Source organism: Mesoplodon densirostris, chromosome 16 (assembly GCF_025265405.1).
Source record: "Mesoplodon densirostris isolate mMesDen1 chromosome 16, mMesDen1 primary haplotype, whole genome shotgun sequence".
NCBI lineage: Eukaryota > Metazoa > Chordata > Mammalia > Artiodactyla > Ziphiidae > Mesoplodon > Mesoplodon densirostris.
In genome coordinates this window covers 18217082-18241236 of record NC_082676.1, presented here as the reverse complement: position 1 = coordinate 18241236, position 24155 = coordinate 18217082, and the positions used below count along the sequence as shown (strand labels likewise).

Here is a 24155-nt window from a genome sequence, read left to right as displayed (position 1 = left end):
GGAAGCTGTTACACTAATCTGATGGAGACTTTATGAATCTCAAACATGAGTCGCGGCAGTGAGCAAGAAGGGAGAGGTGCAAGAGAGATTTCAGAGGCGATATTGGACAGACCTGACGACTAACTGAAAATTAAAGATGGGGAGAGAGAGGTCAAGGATGACGCTGGGTTTCTGAATCTGAATTTAATGGCAGTTTGGATAGCAGACTGGAGACTGATTTCTCCTTGGTCTAAGGAGAAATATCCCAAGAGAGAAAAAGGTGTAGCGAGAGCCTCAGGCTCCTATATGCTCCTTGCTTGGATGCTTGCTTTATAGGAAGCACAGACATTTCCATGCTACAGGAGAACACTCCACAGGGGGATAGGGCATCCCAGCAAGATGCCTTCCTCTTCTGCATTGTCTTTTGAGTCCATTGGGAGAGCGGTAGCAGAAGCTGGCAGTCAGAATGATGCTCCAAGACCCTGGTGTCTGTCAGGCTGTGAACACCTGCTGTAAGACTATTGACAAAGGTGACACTCTGGTGCACTTGACTGAGGACTCGACTCCTTCCCTGCTTCATAGAGTCTGCCTGCAGCCACTTGAGCAGCCAAACGGAAAAGCTGAGGAGGTTCTGCGGTGACCACCTGGCTCCTGATCGCCACCTGCCTCCCTGACCTCCAGCTGTTCTTCAGGTATTCCGCCCCTATTCTGCAGGTGTAGCCCCGGACTGTGCTCTGGGACCAACTGAAGCCTCCGTCAAGGGGAACTGGAGGATGCCCAGGTCTAAGGGACTTCAGCATTGTGCTGCCTTACTCTCCATCCTGCCCTTGCTTTGGGCCATCTCTGCAGCTGGGGTTGCTGTGCTGCTGTGTCCAGCCTCCCACCCTGTATGTCCCAATTCCCTAATGAGCCCTGGTTTGTGAATCCTGCTTGGCACTTTAGGCGCCTCAGGCCTGGGGCTCTGGTGGGTTCTTACCTCTCACCCCCATCCTCTGTGATTCTCAGGCTGGGCCATAGTTCTGGCCCAGCCACCTGCCTGAATGTCACCACTAGCCAGATTCTCTGCTTCCCTCCTGTCTGGACCTCAGTTTCCTCACCTGTAAAATGGGTTTAGGATAATAATGACAGCACAAGTCTAAGCACTTAAAGTTTATTTCTCACGTATTCCTCTCAACAACTAGCAATTATTAGTGTCCCCATTTTGCAGACAAGGAAATGGGGCACACTGTGTAATCTCTCTGAGGCTCAAAGTCCCACAGCTAGTATATGATACAGTTTTTGAGGCACAGTCCTGGATCATGGTAGTTCTCGGTCCCAGGCATGTAATGGGTGCTCACTAATATTGGCCATGGGTATAGAGCATAGTGGGTAAGATTACAGACTTTCCAGAGACCTAGGTTCAAATCCCGTTTCATCATTTCCGAGTTGTGTGATTTTCAGTCACCAGAGCCTCAGATTTCTTATCTATAAAATACAGTTTCCTTATCTATAAAATGAGAATGCTAATGGTACCCTACATGGTAGAGTTGTTGAGAAGTTTCAGTACATTAATAACATGAAACCCTCAGCACATTCCACGGGACGTAAGAAGGACGTAACACATATTTACTATTTTATTGTTCTTTTCATCATCATGTTGAACACCCCTGGTGGCCCTGTCCCCCAGAGCTGCCACCTCTCTCCAGCCAGCCTGGCAGGCTGTCCTCCCACTGCCTGTCTTCCACCTCTCTCCGCCAAGCACAGCCCCATCATGGTGGGTGTACAGGTTTAAGTCTTTTCCAGAGAGCTTCATCTGGTCCTCCTGCCTCTAGCTCCTCTTCTCACACCATCCATCAACCCCTGCCAGAGGGCAGAACCTCCCTGGGAGGGTCGCTCACTCCCCAGGATGTCCAAGCCTGCCAGGGGCACCAGGCATCCTGCTGGGCCTTCCCTAAGGCTGCCGTGCTACTTCCCCATCTGCTCTCAGCCACACAGCCTTGCCCCCAAAGGCTCAAACTCTTTCTACCTGGATCCAAGATTTACAAGACATCCCTGGGAAAGTTGCTTTAGAGGCAGTTAGCTGCAAAGCAGTCCCAGAGAGCATATTATGGCCTGAATCCTGTCACTGTGGCAAGGCCTTGATTTAAAGAATTGCCAGGAAAATAACAATAGAGAGTTTTAACATGAAGTGCAAAGGAGGGAATGATAGAGTGGAGTTGTACCTGGCACCCTCTCAAGCCAGGAGCCCTGCTGGAAATGCATCTACTTTGTCTGCTGACCCTGGTCATGACTGAGCCTGGCAGGGCAGGGACTCATCCTTACTACATCATAGATAAGGAAACCAAGGCTCAGAAAGGCTGAGTGATTTGCCAACGTTCCCCAGTTTTAAGGAACAGAGTTTGGGCTCCACATGAGGGCTTGTCCCAAAACCCTCCTCCCCAGGGAGAATGGACAATGGGCACTCAGCATGGGCAAGGCAGTGACTATGGGCCAGCCTGCGGGTTCAGACCAGAGCAGGGCTTTCTGGCTGACTTTCGGTGCATCCATTCTAGCCTCCAAATTGGGGGCTGCCAGTCTCCTACTGGGCTCAGTCTCCCATAGCGCCCCCTGGAGGCCTGGCCAAGCTACTGCAGGGGCTAGAAAAGCACTCTTTCAGTGATGGTGGGTCTGGGGTCCACCTGGTCCTTCAGCTGAAATGTTAAATAACTAGTCATCTGTTCACTGCAGCCTCAAGTCATCCCACTACAGAAAAACACGCAACCCTGACCATAAGAGGTTTTACCTTATTTTTTTCGATGGAAGCATCCCTGGCCTCTACCCACTACATGCCAGTAACACCTCATACCCAGTTGTGACAACAAAATACATTTCCAGATATTGTTGACTGTCGCCTGGGGGTGTGTCTAAATGGAATAAAAAGAACTGGACATTTACTGACCCTCTGCACTCTGTGCATCTACGCTTCTGTCTACCAACTAGGCTCACAGATGGTCAAGCCATTTTGTTGGGTTTTTTTAATTTTTAAAAATTGAAGTATAATTGATTTACAATGTTGTGTTAGTTTCTGGTGTAGAGCAAAGTGATTCAGTTTTATATCAATATATATATTCTTTTTTCAGATTCTTTTCCATTATAGGTCATTACAAGATACTGAATATAGTTCTCTATGCTATATAGTAGCACCTTGTTGTTTATCTGTTTTATATACAGTAGTTTGTATCTGCTAATCCTAAATTCCTAATTACCTCTACATCTGCGCTGTCCAAGGTGATAGCCACTAAGCCACACGTGGTTACTGAGCACTTGAAATGCATCTAGTGTGAAGGAGGAATTGAATTTTAAAATTTATCTCCACTTATTTAAATTTTAACATGGGAACACTGTAAAGTATATTTTGTTAAACACAATGTTTATCTTTTTAGGATAATGCTTCATTATTAACTGTTTAAAATGTAGAATCTGAATTGCAAAGTGCTGTAAGTATAAAATTCACACCAGATTTCAAAGACTTAGTGCTAAAAAAAATAATGCAACATATCTTTCATTAGTAATTTTAAAATAATGATTACATGTTAAAATGATAATATTTTGTAGACATTGGGTTAAATAAAATTTATTAAAATGAATCTCACCTGTTACTTTTTACTTTAAAGTGACTAAAAAATTTCAAAATACATACATGGCTGAGATGCTATATGTACTGAACACAGTGCAACTCTGGAGTGCTTTTGCCCCCCAGGGGATATCTGGCTGTGTCAGGAGATGTACTTGCTGTCCTAGTTGGGGAATCAAGTGCTCCTGGCATCTAATGGGTTTAGGGATTTGCTAAACATCCTACAATGCATAGGACAGCCTCCCACAACTAAGACTTATCTGTCCCCAAATGTCACTAGTGCTGAGGTTGAGAAACCCTACCCTAGAGCGTGAATTCCTTGAAGGAAAAGCCAGTAAGTCAGGAAGACCTGAAGAACTAATCGGAATTATCACACACAGTTCTCACCGTTAATGATGGACAGGGGTGTTGGTAACCTTGCTTCTCCTGATGAAGAGAATGAAGCCCACACTAGAGCAATGACTTGCAAATAAGTGGCTGAGCTGAGACTTGCACTCAGCCTCCACTCACTCTGAAAGCCAGCCTGCCCCCTTGCTCCACAACTGGCTTCCACAGTCCTCTGAGTTGGTGCTGATGCGAAGAGGCTGCTTGTATTCACAGTCTAATGTCTCCATTACTCAGACCCGGGTGGTTATTATTCACATCAGCCGTTATTGCTACCAGGGGACGAACATTAACAAAAACGCCCTTGGAAAGGGACAGCCTGCTCGAAATACTCGCGGGCACCTCACCCATCAAATGAGGCTGAGAAAGGCGTGGAAATAATGCAACACAATGAAATAAACCTGTCAGAGAGGGAGCGTTCAGATGCCTCAGAAGGCAAGAGGTAAAACAAATGTGCCTGATATGGGATTGACTCTGTTTAAAGAAAACATTACAGGACTGCGGACTTGAAGAGAGCCCGGAGAACAATGGCCCAGCAGGAAGGGAGCTGCCTGCACCCTCCAGAGAAGCACTGTTTCCTTGGTACACTGGGTGTGGGCATGTGGTAGGAACCACTCTCTTCTCACTGTCACCGTGCATCCATGCGCAACTGCCACTTCCTTTGGGGTGAGAGTGAGGCTGGGGGCCTTTGATGCGATGGGGTAGGAGCCTGACATTCGATGAAGGCCTGGAGAGCAGGGTACTCTCTAGGGTCACCTAATGTAATCTTGGGTATGACTCTGCAGTAGGTGTGACGATTCATTTTGCAGGTGAAACAAAGGCTGTGCAACTTACTTGAGGTCATATAACTAGGGAGTGGCTGAGATGACATTCCTAGGGTGTTGATGGTGACATGCTGGGCTATGGGGCTTGATGGCAGGCACAAAGGCGGGCACAGAACTTGGCTGTCGTGAATGCTGTGAAGGCTCTGCTCAGATCTCCTTTCCTGGGCTGGTGCGCTCACTTCCAGCTGGGGTGGGAGGGTGGGGTGCTGGCTGCTAAAAGCTCACAGCCACCTCCTTCCCTGCAGAACTGCCATAAGGCAAAGTGAAGTCGCCTCGCCAGGACACGGCGCAATGGCTGAACTGACACAGCGGCACAAATGCTGGCCCCCTGCCTCAAAGTGGGGACACGCCGGTGATACAGTCCACATGCCAGAGCCCCCGTGGGCTCAGCTGACACAGTCTCCACACCCTCCCTTGGCTTCTTTGACGGCCCTATCCCATCTCCCTCACTTTCTTTCTTCTGAGAATACTCATCAGTGAATAATTTGCACAAGAATCCCCGTCTCAGGCTCTGTGTCTGGGAAACCCAGCCTAAGACAATCATGAGCAGTGAAGTTTCTGAGTCTGGGAAAGGGAGTGAACAGAAGTGGACCAGGAGGTCCTGGATGGCTGGACTCATGTCATCCTTGCATGATGTATCCCCTTTCCCACCATGACACACTGACCAGTCAGGGACTAGCAGAGAGGAGGCCGCTGTCTGAGCAAGAACTTTGAGAGAGGTGCCAGTTAAAGATCTGAAATCTCTAAGAAACCTCCACTGACCAGGAAGGACCCCTGCAGTAGAGATCTCTATGTCAGCAGGGTCTCTTCTGTCTCTGGGGCTCCATGATGGACATCAGCCTCTGATGGATTCTGCATCCCAATCTTTGAAGAGCAGCGGAAGTTTATATGAAATGAGATTGAAATACAGTGTGCTACAGGGAAGGGGCTGGTATTTGCTTCAAATAAATACCTACACTATTTATTTAGACTGGGTGTTCCCATAGCATCCTTTTTCATATTCATTAACTTGTTTCATCTCAGGATACAGCTGCAGAAGACTCTGCATGTGCAAAGTCTGTAAGAAAACGGTGCTCCCTAAGAGGGAAGCATTATTACTCTTACTTAACAGATACGAGAGGTGGGGATCATCATACTGAAGTGACCTGTCCAAGACGAATGGCAGACGGTAAGGGGGGCGGGTCATGGCCAGATCTAAGCACAGATAAGGTAGGTCAATTTTCCCCCAACCTCAGACCACAGCTCAGCTGTCACTTCCCCTAGGAATCATTCCCTGAGCTCCAGGTATGTTTGTTGGTTTATTCTGAACACCACGCATCTCTTGTTTGTAGCGTGACTCAGAGTTGCAGTTGTCCCTTTATTTGTGTAGTTTTTTTTTTTTTTTTTGGACTAATGGTTCTTTCCCCTCCCCCAAAGGTATAGGAATAGGTTTTCTTTTGCTCATCACTATATAACCTCAACGCTTAGAGCAGTGCCTGGCACATAGTAGGTACTTTGTATGCATTAGTAGAATGGGTGAATGGATGAATAGATGGATGGATGGATAAAGGGAGGGAGGGATGGAAGGATGGGGGTGTGGAAGGATGGCTGGGTGGGTGAGTGGATGTGTGGGTGGGATGGAGGGACTGCCAGTTCCTCTCGGGTGCACCTGGCCTGCAGGGACCACTGAGCACAGGCTGCTCTCACTCCCCTCCCCCCCCCCCCCGCCCAGGGCTCTGGTGATCACCTGTGGTGAGAAGGCAGAGTGGAGTCCCCGGGGTCACCTGGGCGCTGCCCATTGGTGCTGACCACAAGGAAGCCAGTCCCCAGGCAGCATGCAGAAGAGAAGGAGAGAAAGAAACACACATGAACACGTGCAGCACGGTGAACAAAACTGCAATTCTCGTGGCTCTGAAGAGCTCACACTAACCAGCAAAAGAACATCATGATCTAACAAAACAGGGCCTGAAATAGATTTTTTTTTAATGAAATAAGAATAAGAGTCACCATTTATCAAGCACCCACGACATGCCAGGGACTCTGCCAGGTACTTCACATACAATGTTTCTAAGACTTAGAACAACCCAGAAAGGTCAGTATTATTATAAACGAACCCATCGCCTTTCCACCCAGACACCTTCTCCCCGTCTTCCCTTTCTTAGTAAATGGCGCCACCATCCATGTAGCCACGCCGTCTACAAGCTTGGGAGTCATCCTTTACCTACTTTTCACTGACCTCCCACTTCTGATCACTTGGCATGCCTTCTTTTTTTTTTTTTTTTTTTTTTTTGTGGTACGCAGGCCTCTCACTGCTGTGGCCTCTCCCGTTGCGGAGCACAGGCTCCGGACGTGCAGGCCCAGCGGCCATGGCTCACAGGCCCAGCCGCTCCGCGGCATGTGGGATCTTCCCGGACTGGGGCACGAACCCGTGTCCCCTGCATCGGCAGGCGGACTCTCAACCACTGCGCCACCAGGGAAGCCTGGAACGCCTTCTTAATTCTACTCCAGAAAAGGTATTGAAGCTGCCCCCTTTTCTCCAATTTCATCTCCACTCCGTTCAAGCCGTCCTCCTGGTTTACCTGGGTTATTAAAGCAGCCCCTGCTGGTCCTCCCGCCTCCAGTTCTGTCCCCTTCAGTCCATTCTCCATCCTTCAGTCGAAACGCATCAGTGACCCTGCTGTGCTCCAGGTCAACTTCAACCTCCTCAATCCAGTTCACAGACCGTCAGTGATGAGTTCCCTGCCTGCCCCTCCAGCCTCTCTCCACTCCCACCACCGCACTCTGTGCTCTGCCCCGAGCACAATAAACTCCTTTCCCTCATCAACCCCGCCCCCCGGCCCACCTTCTTGTCGGCAGGCCTTACCTAGGCTGGTCACTTGGTGTGGAAATACCCGCTTCCTGCCTCTTCACCTGGATGACGACTGTTCATCCTCCAGGTGTCGGTTCAGAGATCCTCCGCTCTGGGAGACCCAGCATACATGGGTCAGAAGCCCTTCTTCTGTCTTCCCAGAACACCCTGGACTTCCCTTCTCCAAGCAATAACCTCACTGTATTTTAAGTGGCTGCCACCCCCGCCAGTCTGAGTCTCCTTGAAATCAGTCACTGTCATTTACTCGTCATTTACTAGTGTCCTGCTGTGGCACTGTGCTGGAGCTGGCACAGTAGGTACTCAGGGTATATCTGTTGAATAAATGAATGAAGGAAGGATGAATCAGAACATTGATACAACTTGCTCAAGGTCACAGAACTGTGACTGGCAGAGGCAGTATTCAGATCCTGGTTTGTATGACTTCAGTGTTCTGATCTTTAGAACCCACTACTTTCCTCTCGAAAGAAACTGAATCAAAAAGCAGGAAGGTGTCCTAGGCCCCGTCAAAGCCTGCATGTTCCTCTAGTGATTCATCAACAAAATTGTATAAAGTCCTTATACAAAATGGAGAGAGGGGTAGGACATCCCAGACCAACTGATAAACAGGAAATACATAATTTCAAAAATTCACACAGGGCTTCCCTGGTGGCGCAGTGGTTGAGAGTCCGCCTGCCGATGCAGGGGACACGGGTTCGTGCCCCGGTCCCGGAGGATCCCACATGCCGCGGAGCGGCTGGGCCCGCGAGCCATGGCCGCGGAGCCTGTGTGTCCGGAGCCTGTGCTCCGTAACGGGAGAGGCCACAGCAGTGAGAGGCCCGCGTACAGAAAAAAAAAAAAAAAAAAAAAAAAAAATTCACACAAATGGCAAACTTTACCAACAGCTGTGAAACCACCAGTCAACAGTAATCATACTCCTCCTCCCTCAAAGGCATGGGGCACTTCACCATTTCCAAACCACGTTCTAGTTTTATAGAAAACTACTATAGCTGGTAGGCCCAATCTGGCCACCCACTGTTTTCTGTGTGCCCACTGGTGAAGATGCTTTTTACACTTTTTAATGGCTGGGAAAAAAAATAAAAAAGAAGAGTAATATTTTGTGACACATGAAAAGTATATAAAATTCAAATTCCAGTGTCCATAAATAAATTTTTATTGGGACACAGCCATACTCGCTTTACATGCATTATCTATGGCTGCTTTTGTGCTACCATGACAAAGTGGAGAAGTAGTGACACAGACCATATGGCCTGAAAAACTGAACGTCACTATCTGGCACTTCACAGAAAAGTTTGCCAACCCCTGTTCTAAGCGCATGTTTTTATTAAATTTGCCCCCAGGGGCTTCCCTGGTGGTACAGTGGTTGAGAATCTGCCTGCCAATGCAGGGGACACGGGTTCGAGCCCTGGTCTAGGAGGATCCCACATGCCGCGGAGCGGCTAGGCCCGTGAGCCACAACTACTGAGCCTGTGCGTCTGGAGCCTGTGCTCTGCAACAAGAGGCCGCGATAGTGAGAAGCCCGCGCACCGCGATGAAGAGTGGCCCCCACTTGCCACAACTAGAGAAAGCCCTCGCACAGAAACGAAGACCCAGCACAGCCAAAATAAATAAATTAATTAATAAACTCCTACCCCCAACATCTTCAAAAAAAAAAAATTTGCCCCAACCTTTTGAGGTAGGCAAGAAAAAGACTGTTGGCCTGGTATGTCAGAAAAAGAAATAGAAGGCTGAGAGAAGAGGTGACTCAGATTCCCATCTGGCCTCTTTCAGCAGCCTCCTACCTGTTCTGCCCTGCTCCAGCCTTATCCTTGCCTCAGTCTCCGTTCTCTGGTCCAGTGTCTAAGCTGTAATTAGGGTAGCCCTCATGACAAAGGCAGCCTGCTAAGCACCTCCAAGGGCTCGCACTGTCTCAGGACAATCATTGCTTCTCTATAAGCCATGGGGCTAATGCAGAGTCCTCACTGTCCTGGCCTTTCTTACCACTCCAGCCTCACCTCTGATCCCTCCCAGCCTCCTGTGGTCACACTGGCATTCTAGCCATGGTTCAAAGGAACCCTGTCCCATTCAAGTTCAGTGGCCACCTCTCTTGCCTCCAGTGATCTGCATGTGCAAATTCCTCAGCTCAGAAGACCTCCCTGTCTTACTCTCCAACCTTGTTCAATATGATAATTGTCACTCTTCTTTCAAAACTTTGTCTCAGTGACCACATACCTGAGAAGGTACACCCTAAATTGACTTATGTTTCTCTTCTCTGTGCTTCCACAGCATCCTGAATTTACCTTCATCATAGCCCTTATCATAGTGTATTGATATAATGACTCTTGCTTGGCTCTCCCACTACTTACTATTTGTTGAGTGCTTATTATTAGCCAGGCACTAAATACTTGATGTGCATTAGCTCATTAAATTCTTAATTAGCCCCGTGAAGTAAGTGGTGTTATTGTCATTGTTTCATAGGTGAGGAAACTGAGACACAGAGCAGTTAAGTACATTCTCTAGCCTGGAGTCAAAGACTGTCCAAATCCAAAGACAAACTTCTTAACCTCTAGGAGACGAGGGACCACATATCAATATTAAGTTGCAATCAAAACTAAATGGATAAATGAAATTCTAGTTTAGTATTTTTCATTTACTAGCTGTGTCACTTGGAAAATTACACACATTTTGGAGTTTCAATTTCTCTACTTATAAAATGGGGATAACAGTTAAGTATCTCATGAAGTTCTTTCGAGGATTAAATGAAAAAGAGTTAAAGCCTTAGTTTGGTTGGGAGGCCCAGAGGAGCCTCCCAACCCTACAATTTATGGCTACAACTGTTTAGCAGGAATGCTCAGCTATGAGGGGTAGGAACAGAGGTGTATCTGGACAGGTGCTGGGATGGGGAGAAGTCTTCCCAGTGGGTGGAGTAGCAGAAGTTAAGTGATGGATCATGGGTCTCAGCAGGACACAAAGGAAATAGAAATAGGAAAAGGACTCATATATTTAGTGCTAGAGATAACTGGTGTTTACTGGTGCCTGGCCCATCTCTCCTTAAGGCATATGGAGGAATTCTAGTCTCATCAAGGTCATGTAAGTGGAAGTCACATGAGTTATTTCCAAGTGAAGAATTTAAGATCCAGGTTACTACTTCCATACTTCTTTCTCCCCTGCTATGGGGTCCTTTGAGGCCACTTATATTCTAGATGGCATAACAACAAAGAAACCTTTGTGGCACTGAACTACTGTGATTTAGGTATTAATTTGTTGTTGCAGCAAAGCCTAGCTTATCCTGACTAATCCAGCAGAACAAAAGATGAAGTCCCTTGCTTTCTCCTCTGTCATCTGGTCTGCCTACAATGTGGCTTTTTTACTGGAGGATTCATGATCCTTCTCTCTTCACAGCTTCCAGAGCTTGTTCATATGTATATATGACAGCCATTAACAAAAACATTGGGACCATGCAAAGAAGAAGGAGGTCTGAATACTGAGCGCCTCAGACTTGCTTTCTGTTTTTTTTTCCCTTCCAAAGCAATGAAGGTTGAATGCAAAGAGATGCTGAGAGGCTAAAGATGGCCCTGGATCAGATAACCTTGAAGACAAATTAATTTCTTGATTTATTAGCTTCAATACATTGTGGAAGTAAAGCTGAGGGCTCCTTGAGGTACCTCACCTTATGCTCCCAATCCCAGGACTTAGCTTGAATACTGCTGAAGACAGGCCAAAGACCCATCATCACACCCTAAAGGTTCTATTATCAGCTGTTACTGGAAAAGAGGGGTGGGAAGCGGTTAACAAATAGCAGACAGAGGACCCTGACAGTGGCTCATAGAATCTCACCCAGTCTGTGGTACTGACAAGATTCAAAACGGTGCCATGGAAATGCCATGAGCTTTGGAGTTAGATCTGAGTGACAATTCTGAGGGACCTTAAGCTCTTTATTTAACCCATCTGAGCTTACACTGCTTCATTTCTTAAGTAAGGGTAATAATGATGACCACTATCTATTTAGTGCATAATAAATGCCAGGCTTTACTGTTATCATTGCATTGTAGACTCATGTGAACACACAGCCCTATGACTTGCACACAATAGGTGGTTAATTTTTGCTAACACTCCCAACACTACATTGAAATCCCATCAGAGAAAGCTCCAATGGAGCTTTATGCTTTTTATTTCTATCCCTTGGCTCCAGCCTACCCACGTTTTCTCCCTTTCCTTGACCCCTGATTTTAAAAGGCCTACTATTCCCTTCATAAGATGCAACGACTTTGGGATATCAGATCTGAGCTAAAGTCAACTTGGGTGTCTCAGGTCTTAAGTAGATAATTCTCATTTCTAGTTTAGAGGGATGAAATAGGACTCCCCAGGGATATGCTTGAAGGACAAGTATTGGTCTTGGCTTTTGTTTTCTGGACTCTGTTGTACCAGCTTTGTCTTCCTGAGTGGGGTGTGGAGAAGGTGTGCACGTGTGTGTGTTACGGGGTGGTGGCCGGAGCAAATCTAGAGAGTAGGGAGTAGGGCGAGGACAGAGAAGACTAGAGAGATGTTCCAGCTGTTGTAGCAAGAAAAATGTTAAAGGGTTGGGATATTTAAAGGTCTTCTTTAGGCTCTTTTACAGTATACTCATGATATAATCCTCTTATTCCATCTTGTCACATAACCTTCAAGGAAATCCACATTATTCCATTGGCATTTTAGGGTCTAGAAGATGCTGGGTGAGAGCAAAGAGGCCCAAGGGACAAAGAGACCTTGTTACACTCAAGCAATTCTGAGAACCCCAAGCATGGAAAATTCATCTCATGGGGCTTGACTAGAGAGGAGTATAGCACTCCCCTGCCCTAACCCCAAGACACACACCTGGGCTTTCTCCTCTGAAAGTCTGGTAGGACTTCTAAGGACCGAACAATAACCAAGAGTTTTCCAACAGACTTGCTCACTATAGCCTAGCCTCTCACAAGTGATCCTTCATTATAGCCCCTACTTCCAGCTGCCATAGCTAGATTTGAGCACCCTGTGATTCTGGATCCCTCCTGAAATTGCTGGGCAGATGATGAGACGGGGAAAAGTGCCATAGTCAAAGGTTAGCAAGTGCATGAGCAAAATCTTATACTCAGTCAATGCAAATATATTATTGCTGTGTAGGAGCTCATCTAAACACAGTGGCCTATAGATGAAGAGGATAAATGCTAAGAGCCAAGGCCAGCGTCATTCCTGTCCCCTCTCAGTTTCTGCACTTTGAATCTAGCCTGAGTCCATCTGATGAATGGCTGGTTTGTACAACTGTATGAGAAGCGACTACGGTCCAGGCTTTGGCTTTCTTCCTTGGGGAAGAGCAGAGAGAGGACGTGTGCTTAGTAGACCTGGGTCTCCAGGTCTCATATAAGACAAGACCCAGAAGAAGGAAGAAAGGACGTGCAAGCTGTATCATCTATGATGTTCTTGACCTTTTATGTGCATTATCCCAAATTAACAGGGAAAGAACTAATGATCTTAGGCCTAAAAGGGATGGGATGGATGCCTAGAGGTTGTGACTTGTTCAAGGTTAAACAGCGAAATTTTGGATGTGGGATTTGAAACCAGGTGTCTCTGATTTCCCATTATTCCAGGTAATCTCTCGAGGAAGCTTTATACAAGACAGAACCTTCCATATAGAAGTGGATCAGCGGAAGCAGAGAGGGCAGGCAGCGGGCATTTCCTATCTGATAGCAGACAATTCCTACATCTTGCTTGGCTTCTCACATAACCTGCGGCAGGTTATTCTTGTAACTAAAAAAGCCAGGGACACATAGAGACACATCACTCCCCTTCTGGGCCCCAGTCTTAGCATCTGTGAAATGAGGGCATCTCACTGGAGAATGGCTATTTATTGTCCCTGCAGGGGTCAGAATCCATTAGGAAGAGAGGAGAGAAAATGCTGGATGAAATCTACCTCAGGCTTAGCCATTATAAAAAGAAGCCACATTTACAAAAGACTATTACCCACCCTCTTGTCACCCAAGACAGTAGTTTTAGTCCATCAATACCACCAGGCAGCACGGGACTATGGGTGACACTGGCCCCTTATCTCATCTCATGCTTCATTATTCTGGAGTTCAGCTTTCAGCACCTACTCTGAGGGGGTTGTTTTAATGGGATCCTTAGAGAGTGTTTACTGGATTAAAACTGTGACTTACTTCTGCAAAGCAACTCTGCAAATGGCTTTATGGGTTTCCGGATTTATTTTGTCTCAATGACTGGGCTCAGTTTGCAAATCAAATCAAAGCTGATTTTTCCAACTGCCACTTGGGCACACCCAGCGGGAGTCTGCAGAGCCAGCTGTGTTCCCTTGCCGGCTGGCACCAAAGATGGGAGTGAGGCTGCCTGCAGGCGGCCAGAGAGTTTCCAATGGGAAGACAGTGGACAAGCAAGGCCCTGATGGACCCCAACTGGGGTGGGGGGAACAAGGCCGAGGAGGCAAATTTTATTTTCTGGAAGGAGAAAAGGCAGGTTCATGTGGCCCCAAAGACTGAATGGCAGAAATAATAGGGAGCCAATTTGGACCCCTGATGTTGAGGTTTCCTTCAGCTGAAGTGTCCAATGGTGGGACGACCTCCCTGGGGGAGTAGTGAGGTCCCTGTCACAAAAGGCAATCAAGCGGAGCCTGGCTGGTCTTTTTGTTAGTGGGGAGTGTAGATCATGTAGCTAATCCCTGCCTCTACCACTTTTATTCCTACCTTCCAAGAGGACATTAAAAAATTATTTTTAATTTTATTTATTTTTTTTGGCCGCATTGGGTCTTTGTTGCGGTGCGCGGGCTTCTTACTGCAGTGGCTTCTCTTGTTGAGGAGCACAGGCGCATGGGCTTCAGCAGTTGCAACACGTGGGCTCAGTAGTTGCCACACGTGGGCCCTAGAGCACGCAGGCTTCAGTAGTTGTGGCGCACGGGCTTAGTTGCTCTGCAGCATGTGGGATCTTCCCGGACCAGGGCTCGAACCCGTGTCCCCTGCATTGGCAGGTGGATTCTTAACCACTGCACCACCAGGGAAGTTCCCAAGAGAACATTTTGACAAGTAGCTTGTATTTGAAAAAATGAGGTCATGGAAGACCTCATCCATCCATCCATCCAGCCAGCCATCTAGCCATTGATCCATACATTAATTGATTGATTAATTGAGTGATCAGTCCATTCATTTATCTATTTGTTCATTCAAAATATATTATTGAGCACTAATGTTTGCTAGGATCTGGGGACACAACATGGCTCAAAATAGGCAGAATCCTTTCACTTACTTCACTTAGAATCTAGCTGGGAGACAGACATTCAATATGTAAGCCAACAAAAATATATATATTTATAAGTCATGGTGAATGCTATGAAAAAAAGTACAGGGTATAATGAGAGTGGAAAACGTTGGGGATACATGAAACTCGAGGTCAGGATGGTCTTTTTGAGGAGGCGGGATTGAAGCTGCAATCTGAAAGATGTACATCTGTTAAGCCAGATAATTTCAGGCAAAGGGGGCAGGATGAGGAAAGGTCTTACTGCAGCAAAAATAGAAATAAAGTTTTCCCTCTCCTGAGAACAAGGAAAGTAAAGGGAACAGTGAACAGGCTAGAGAAGAAACATAACATGGCCTGAAAGAGTTCATCACTCCTAGTTTTTAACTGTTACTAATCTGTAGTGTCTGTAACTAGATTTGTACTTCACAAAGCTAACCTATTACTCTTTAACACTATGTGAATTACATCCTGCACTCCCTTGTAGCAAATCACCCCTTGTGGCATTTGCATTTCAGAAAAAAGTTTGCAGGCCGATAACCCAGAGACAAACGGACTCAGTTACCTGGCTGCCTGATGCCAGCTGTGACTGTTTTGAAATAATGCAGGAAGAAGAATGCAAGACCTTCACTACTTTGATCCTTATCATATACCCTGGACTGCCAGTCCCACATATAAAGTCTTCTCCGTTTGGGGGTGCGGGGACACACACAGTTCTTGAGGCGCTAGCCTGCTGTGTCTTCCCTCCTGCCTGGCAGAACAATAAAGCCATCTCCCTCTTCCTCCAAAATCTCTGTCTCCGTATTTCTGTTTGGCATCGGTGCACAGGGAAGCCGATATTTCGGCAACAGTCCTGAGGCTGGAAGGAGCCTGAAAGAGCAGTGTGCTGGAGGGCAGTGAATAAGAGGATAGAAGCCTGGATGAAGCTGGAGGGTAGGAAGGGGCCAGATCATGCAGCCAAGTCTGGTGGAGGCAGGGCCTGTGGGCAGGAGAAAGTAGCAAAGTGAACGAGTGCATGGAAGGAGGCGGGAAGAATTAGGTAGGAGAACGTGTAGGCAGGAGGGCTTGGATGGAACTGCACACGGTTTCTGGAAGGGGAACGGACCCATCTGGTTCTGGAACTGAGCCTCTGTGTTCAGTTCCATTTCCCCCATGGCCTGCTCTGACCCAGCCAGAAGGGCATGAATTGAGATACTGGGTACCTCTTTCAACCACTGCAACCCTGGGCATCCTCCACAGACAGGATGATCAGCTTGCCTGGGAAGAGTTGTCTCTCACTTAAATTTCAGCACCTTGGAAGTTTAGGTCTCCCACCCCAGGTTTTCACAAGCTCCGTTTTCCCCGGCATGTTCTGCTCATCTCTTCAACCTGGTTCCTACAAGGAGCCCGTCCCCCATCTTCCAAATAGAGAGTGAACAGTATTGAATGGGTCTAAGTCCACCTCCCTCTCACTTGCCCTTTCTCACAGTTGCTGTTTTAACTACAAGAACAGAACCTAACTTTTAAATGGATCTTTTTTTCTCCATGACTACCCTCCCTTCAAAGTCTGAATCAGAGTTCTCTGTTTCCAAACCAAAACTTAATGTCTATTTACCCATTGGCTGTAGTTTTCTCTATATAGCTCTGAGCAGACTCCCGGAGCTAGAGTCTGCCAAGCAAAGGGCTTCTGAAATGTTCTTTTAGGTCTTGAACTTGAGGCAATTCCATTAGCTTCTTGCTATCCTCAACCTGAAGATGTAACATCCTCCATATAATAAGAGCCCTGTGGTCCACGCTGTTGGTGCCACACCCAGATCCCCTTTACAGATTGGTGTGACATCCTCCAGCTCCTGCGTGTGTGGGGGGCTAAGGACTCACCCCTGTGACTCTCTCCAGAGACTTGTGCAAGGCTCAGAGGTGCCACTTCCTCTGGAGCTACCTGAGAGATCTCCTGAGGGGAAGGAGAAGGGGAAGGGAAGGGAAAATGCCAAGGGCTGATTGGTACGGGGGAGGAGTCCTGGTTTCCTGCCTCAAAGTCGAACAACTTTGGAGAACTTTACACTCTACCCCGGGATCTAGCCTAGACTTAACTTTATCTGAGAAGAGATTCTTACTCAGCCTTTTCCCTCTTGACCTTACAGATTTCTTCCACGAGCTCTCCCTCAGTACATCCCATGCACCCAAATCCCTGCCTCGGGCTCTGCTTCCCGGGAATCTGTCTTAAAATGCTACCATTCTTCTTTATCTGTTCACTGACAAATTTCTCTTCCCCACTACATCTGAACTCATGTTCTGATTCCTCTGAATCTCCAGTCAGCGTTAACAGCCAACCCCTGGCTGAGGAACAAGGTACAGAAGATGTGAATCTGGGATGGTGCACCATGCCCCCGCCCCTCCATATCAATGAAAAAGGCTGCCTTCCAGCATTCTGAGAGGAGCCTGTCCTAATCCCAGAACTAACCCCTCCACTAGCTAATACCAAACCTCCACCCCACAGTCCCTTAGCAGCGCCTTCAGCAGGAGGTTCTGCCCCGGCTCTATAAATAAATACTGCCCCCTGGTGGTGTGTGAATCCACCGGCCAGATGCTCTGCAAACACAGGGAACTTGGCTCTTCCGGAGTCTGGGCCAAGGGTGTGGCTCCTCTCACAGAGTGAGGTCCTGAGTCCGCTGGCTTCTCAAATGCCACACTCAATTCCCAGTGTTAGCTGAGAAGGGGTGGTGATGGGACGAGGGGGCACAAAGTCTCTCACGCTGCACCCATCCCAGGGGAGGGAGCCCCGGGGGTGTCCCAGGAACACACACTCATTAGTGCCTAGGGCTTTAGCTCTGCTGCCATCAGACCTCGCTCAGTACCTCTCACTTCTCTTTAGAGGCACTGATCACAATCATAACTCTAGCACTGTCTGTTACAATCCTTCACTTACTGTCTGTTTCTGCCCTAGACGGTGAGCTTCCTGAGGACCAGAAGCACGCCTGCTGGTTCATCACAAAATCCCTAGTTCCTTACAAGGTACCTGGCTCACAGGTGCTCAGTGAGTGAGCTGACCACATGAGAGAAATAATGGTCATCGATCATGATTTTTTAAAATTTCCAAAACAATTTGCAGTAAATAAAACCACGTTTATGTTTATGATATCATTTGATCCTCATAACAAACTAGTGGGTCGAGGTCTCAGTGTGCTGGAGCTGGCTTGCATCTGTGCGCTACAGAAGAAATGCTGCTAAACATTCAGGACTTTCTTGTAAGCCAGTTGTTAAACTATTGGTAACTTGATATTGGATTTGTGGGTATATTTACACCCTGGAAATGGACAAAGACTACAAATAAGGGCTTTTCTTTTACAAACAGCAAGTTTATCAGCAAACCACTGGCAGTAGGTACGTTCAAAAATTGTTGTGTGAATGGGTAGATAGATGGGGATCACTTTAAATACGGCGCTGCTGAGGTTTGAGAAGATGGAGTGAGACCCCCAGAGTCTCTGAGCCTTGCTGCAGTGAAATGCTGACTCCACATGCATTTCCTACTTCAGCAGGCATTTTTCGAGGGTCAACTATGTGCCAGGAACTTCCTGCCAGGGCACAGTGTGACCGGGAAATTAGTGGTTAGGCCCGAGCAGTTCCTCATCAGAACTCCTCTGAAACAGCAGTGCTGGCGCCTGTCCCAGGAGGCCTGGCCCTGCCCAGCACCTGATGCTCCACCATCATGTGGGGTCTGGGAAGGGTCCTGCTGCCACGGACCCAGCATCTGGTGTGTATGGGTGGCCCACTGTGTGTACCCCCTGCCCTGGGCTCCTTCCACAGAACACGCAGCTCCTCTGCATGAGGCAGCCTCACTCAGCTTCCGAAAGGAACAGGAGCCACATCTGGACATCAGCCCACCTCCGGGGCCCCCTCTGGCAGGGCCCATTCTGGCTCCTTGCACATCCCTAAAAGCTATTGGGATCACGCTGTGAATGGTAAAGAGTCAGAGGTTTCAATGGGAACCACTGGACACTGCCCCGAACTGCATGGGGCCGGTTATGGATTGAACTGTGTTCCCCCAAGTTCTTATGTTAATGTCCTAACCTTAGACTGCGACCTTATTTGGTAACAGGGTCCTTGTAGAGGTAATTAGTTAAGTTAGGATGAGGTCATACTGGAGTAAGGTGGGCCCCCAATCCAATACGATCAGTGTCCTTATAAAAAGGGAGAATTTGGGGCTTCCCTGGTGGTGCAGTGGTTGAGAATCTGCCTGCAAGCGCAGGGGACACAGGTTCGAACCCTGGTCTGGGAAGATCCCACATGCCGCGGAGCAACTAAGTCCATGAGCCACAACTACTGAGCCTGTGCGTCTGGAGCCTGTGCTCCGCAACAAGAGAGGCCGCGACAGTGAGAGACCCGCACACCGCGATGAGGAGTGGCCCCGGCTCGCCACAACTAGGGAAAGCTCGCGCACAGAAACGAAGACCCAACACAGCCAAAAATAAATAAATAAATTTATAAAAAGAAAAGGGAGAATTTGGACAGATACACACAGAGGAAGATGTGAAGAAGGCAGAGATTGGGGTGATAGTTCTACAAGCCAGGGAATGCCAACGATGGCCAGAAAACCACCAGAAGCTGGAGGAAAGGAGTATAACAGCCTCTCCCTCACAGCCCTCAAAGGAGCCAACCCTGCTGACATCTTGACCTTGGACTTCTAGCCTCCAGAAATGTAAGACAATACATTTTGTTGTTTAAGCCACTTAGTCTGTGGGACTCTGCAGTCGCCGAAAACTAACCCAGGTCCCTTGCTTTGCAAACCTCAAAAGTGGGTAGCACTTAATTAGAGCTTGGGTGACTAACAGCGACCTTACAGACAGACAAGGGTTAGAGCTGCATGCTAGAGCCAAGGACTGTATTTAATAGAAGATGCCCTGGGCATCTGGTCAGATCAGAATGATCCTGAACAGCTCCAGGCTGTTCCATTCTGAGGGGCAGCCCTCCAGTTCCCCGGGACCCACACAGCTGACCACAGATGCTGTCTGGAGTCACCAGGGTCAGGGACAGGACATCAGCAAGTTGCTTCATTGTCACAGCTCTGGCCTCAAGCCTGCCCATGTGACCATACTCCAGAGGCTGGCTGGCCACTGGCAGACCCGTGCAGAAGGTGCCACGATGACAGAGAGGTGGAGGAGTCTGGAGGGAGACAGATGGCCCATGGAATTTGCCACTGGGACTTCACATACCCCCACTGCCTGCAGGATTCCCACCATCGTATTTTCTCAATCAAAAAAAAAAACAGTATTTTCAGCGAACCCATAAAAAGGGAAATTTGATTCACACCATCAGGAAAGGGATGGGTCAAATGCTGACTTAGATCCTTGATACCAAGTCCTCATGGGCAGTGCGTGAATTCAGACAGGGTTCTCCTTTAGTTGACCCTGGATGCTCCAAGGGTACAGAGTAGACATAGCCAAACACAGGTTTCCCTGACCTGTGGCTGACGGGCATTCTGCACTATCCAGCCCTCTGCCCCTGCCAAGTGCTGCTAGAGCCTGCTTCTCCTGGCTGGAGTGACGGCCCTCACTGGAAAACAAGGGTGTGGAAGCTTGGAATCCACCACTTACTCCCGACTCCTCTGAGCCCTGCCTGGGCATGGCCAGCTGGGCATTCATACTCATTAATGCATTCCTATCCTTTCCCACACCACACCTCACGTGTGTACACAACACACTCCACTAAAGGAAGATTGTAACCTAAACATCAGACAAGAAGAGAAATCCTTACACTAAGAAGAGGTAGAGAGTTCTTCTGTTCCAGTTCTTTAAAGGTCACTGTAATTCTGCAGATCAGCAATGCAACTTTGGAGAAGTGTGGCATGGTGGGCTCTATATCTATCAGGACAGTAGGTCCCGACACTGCCAGCAACGTATACTTTTAAATATTCTCTCTCGAAGTCCCCATGTATACCTTTGCCTGTCCGATCACATGTTCCTAATTCCCAGTTCAGAAAATACGATCCAACAAACTCCCCTTTAGGAGGGCTTATGTCCCAGAGGGTGTCCTTAGAATCCCACACATCCTGCAGGGGAGAACAATGGCATCAATCCCTACACAAAAATAAGCTCAAAATGGATTAAAGACCTAAATGTAAGGCCAGAAACTATCAAACTCTTAGAGGAAAACATAGGCAGAACACTCTAGGACATAAATCACAGCAAGATCCTTTTGGACTCACCTCCTAGAGAAATGGAAATAAAAACAAAAATAAACAAATGGGACCTAATGAAACTTAAAAGCTTTTGCACAGCAAAGGAAACCATAAACAAGACCAAAAGACAACCCTCAGAATGGGAGAAAATATTTGCAAATGAAGCAACTGACAAAGGATTAATCTCCAAAATTTATAAGCAGCTCATGCAGCTCAATAGCAAAAAAACAAGCAACCCAATCCAAAAATGGGCAGAAGAACTAAATAGACATTTCTCCAAAGAAGATATACAGATTGCCAACAAACACATGAAACGATGCTCAACATCATTAATCATTAGAGAAATGCAAATCAAAACTACAATGAGGTATCATCTCACACCAGTCAGAATGGCCATCATCAAAAAATCTAGAAACAATAAATGCTGGAGAGGGTGTGGTGAAAAGGGAACCCTCTTGCATTGCTCGTGGGAACGTGAATTGGTACAGCCACTATGGAGAACAGTATGGAGGTTCCTTAAAAAACTACAAATAGAACTACCATATGACCCAGCAATCCCACTGCTGGGCATATACCCTGAGAAAACCATAATTCAAAAGGACACATGCACCCCACTGTTCATTGAAGCACTATTTACAATAGCCAGGTCATGGAAGCAACCTAAGTGTCCATCATCCGATGAATGGATAAAGAAGATGTGGCACATATATACAATGGAATATTACTCAGCCATAAAAAGAAATGAAACTGACCTATTTGTAATGAGGTGGATAGACCTAGAGTCTGTCATACAGAGTGAAGTAAGTCAGAAAGAGAAAGACAAATACCGTATGCTAACACATATATATGGAATTTAAGAAAAAAAATGTCATGAAGAACCTAGGGGTAAAACAGGAATAAAGACACAGACCTACTTGAGAATGGACTTGTGAATATGGGGAGGGGGCAGGGTAAGCTGTGACAAAGCGAGAGAGAGGCATGGACATATATACAGTACCAAACGTAAGGTAGATAGCTAGTGGGAAGCAGCCGCATAGCACAGGGAGATCAGCGTGGTGCTTTGTGACCGACTGGAGGGGTGGGATAGGGAGGGTGGGAGGGAGGGAGACGCAAGAGGGAAGGAATATGGGAACAGATGTATATGTATAACTGATTCACTTTGTTATAAAGCAGAAACTAATACACCATTGTGAAGCAATTATACTCCAATAAAGTTGTAAAAAAAAAAAAAAAGCTAGTGGGAGCCATGGAGCACCGTCACGGGGAAGGTTTCTCTGTGTGTTTCCTGCCCCCTCCTGGGGGATGCTGCAGACACCCAGCTGTCCAGCTTGAGACCAGAGCTTTAGTGCTAGCCAACTGACGAGGTTCTTCTTTCTAGATTATCTGTTTTCTTCAGTGGAGAAGTCTGCCAAGGCCCATAATTTGTGTCACTTTTGTCTGCAGGCCATCAATTCTCCTTGCCTCACTTTATCTCTTTCTGTCTGGTAGCCTGGGTTCTCGAGAGAGAACACGTTAGGGACCTGTCGACCTCTCATGACGTAGGTGAAGCCAGAGTGAGTTCTTATCACAGTGGAGCCCTTAGTGCTCCTGTCTTCTTCCTCCTGTATCTTCCCTTTTCTGACTACAAATTCTTGTGATCTTCTTCAAAGTTATAAAAGTGATGTGTGATAGGTCGCACTGCATATTTTGCAAATAACCATAAAATATTCTTCTCTCTCCCCGCCGCCCCGTCCCTTGTCTCTTCCCCTCCCTGACATGTGTGCATTTCCTCTGGATGTGTGTGCCTGTGTGTATATCCTCACATATGTGTATACATACTTGAGTCATTGTCTTTGTCTATAGTTTATATCTATGACTATATGTTTACTTATATTTACACTTATCATTGCTGTGGAAGCAATCTATGAAACTATACATGCTGTCAATAAATGCAGGGAACAGAATGCAACTGCCTAATTTTGGTGTGTTTATACAGGGAGGATAGCTGTTTAAAGTATCAATTCTATAACAAAAAGATAAACCTGATTTCTAACCATTCAACCTTGTAATAGGTTAAATGATAACAAACCCTTCATTGATTTTGCTTTTAAAGAATAATAAACAGAAACATGTACCAATGGAAAGAGCCAGGCAATTCAATTATAATTAGGGAAACAAAAAGTGATGAGCCTGAACAATGCTGCCTTAGTTTTGGGGATTAGTGTTGAAAATGCCAACTACATAACGATGCAGTGTTGGTTTTCTCATTACCGAAGGCACTAACACTAATCACCTCATTTTTGAAAGCCATGCGCCAGTTGAATAAAGTGCAAAACCAGAAGATAGGTCTAATTGACATGCAAAATAAATACCCAAACACAGACCCGAATACAATGAAAATCTATAGCAGAAGACTATTTGAGTACATTTATATTTACCACTCCACTGATTAATGTACCAGTTCGTCCATCCATCTAGCCATCCATTGACTAAACAAGTATGTTCTGAGCTCTTCCTATGCTTTAGGCACTGTGTTATTAATATATACCGTAAGTATATATTAATACCTAGATGCAAGTGACTCCAAAGAAAATAACAATTCTTTCTTGTTATTTTTAGCCACTGTTGCCTAAAATTTCCCTGTGTGGCTAGAGGGAGAAGTATTTAAATGGCTGAAGACAGACAGGGCATGCCAACATACCTTTCGTAGCCAGACGAACACAGTTGATTTTGGTCTCCTGTGAACAACAAAAGTGAGACTTCAGTTAATTGGTCGTGGGTTTGGTTTTTTAATACATATACAATATACATATACATAGTTGCCTATATAGGCATGCATATGTATTTTTAATTATAATTTAAAATTTGTCCCTTCCATTTTCTCCACCATTGGAATCACCTTTTAATTCTATGTCATTTCTTTTCATGCTAGGTACATACTTCGTTACGTTCACTTCCTGGCTCCCATCACCTTATAAGCTTCTTCCCCAGACAGAACCAATGCATAAATACTGCCCAGCACAGAACAACTTTAACCATAACACTAAGTGGGTACACTGTGGCACGTGTGTGCTTCACTCAGTTGCATGGGTTAGTAGGTGGTATCAAGGGCATCCTTGAGAAGCTCAGTTAAAAGTATATAATGCACCTATATGCATACAC

General features: G+C 46.7%; 1 protein-coding gene across 1 annotated transcript in view; it reads right to left on the bottom strand.

Moving 5' to 3' along the window:
* The window catches only part of PTPRT (protein tyrosine phosphatase receptor type T), an 825916-nt gene that overhangs the window by 197483 nt on the left and 604278 nt on the right, over positions 1–24155 (bottom strand). The window contains exons 15-16 of the mRNA XM_060079174.1: positions 23695–23731; positions 6506–6562 (exon numbers count right to left, since the gene is read on the bottom strand). Of these exons, the coding sequence (XP_059935157.1) occupies positions 6506–6562; positions 23695–23731 (94 nt within the window). The remainder of the gene's footprint in view (positions 1–6505; positions 6563–23694; positions 23732–24155) is intronic.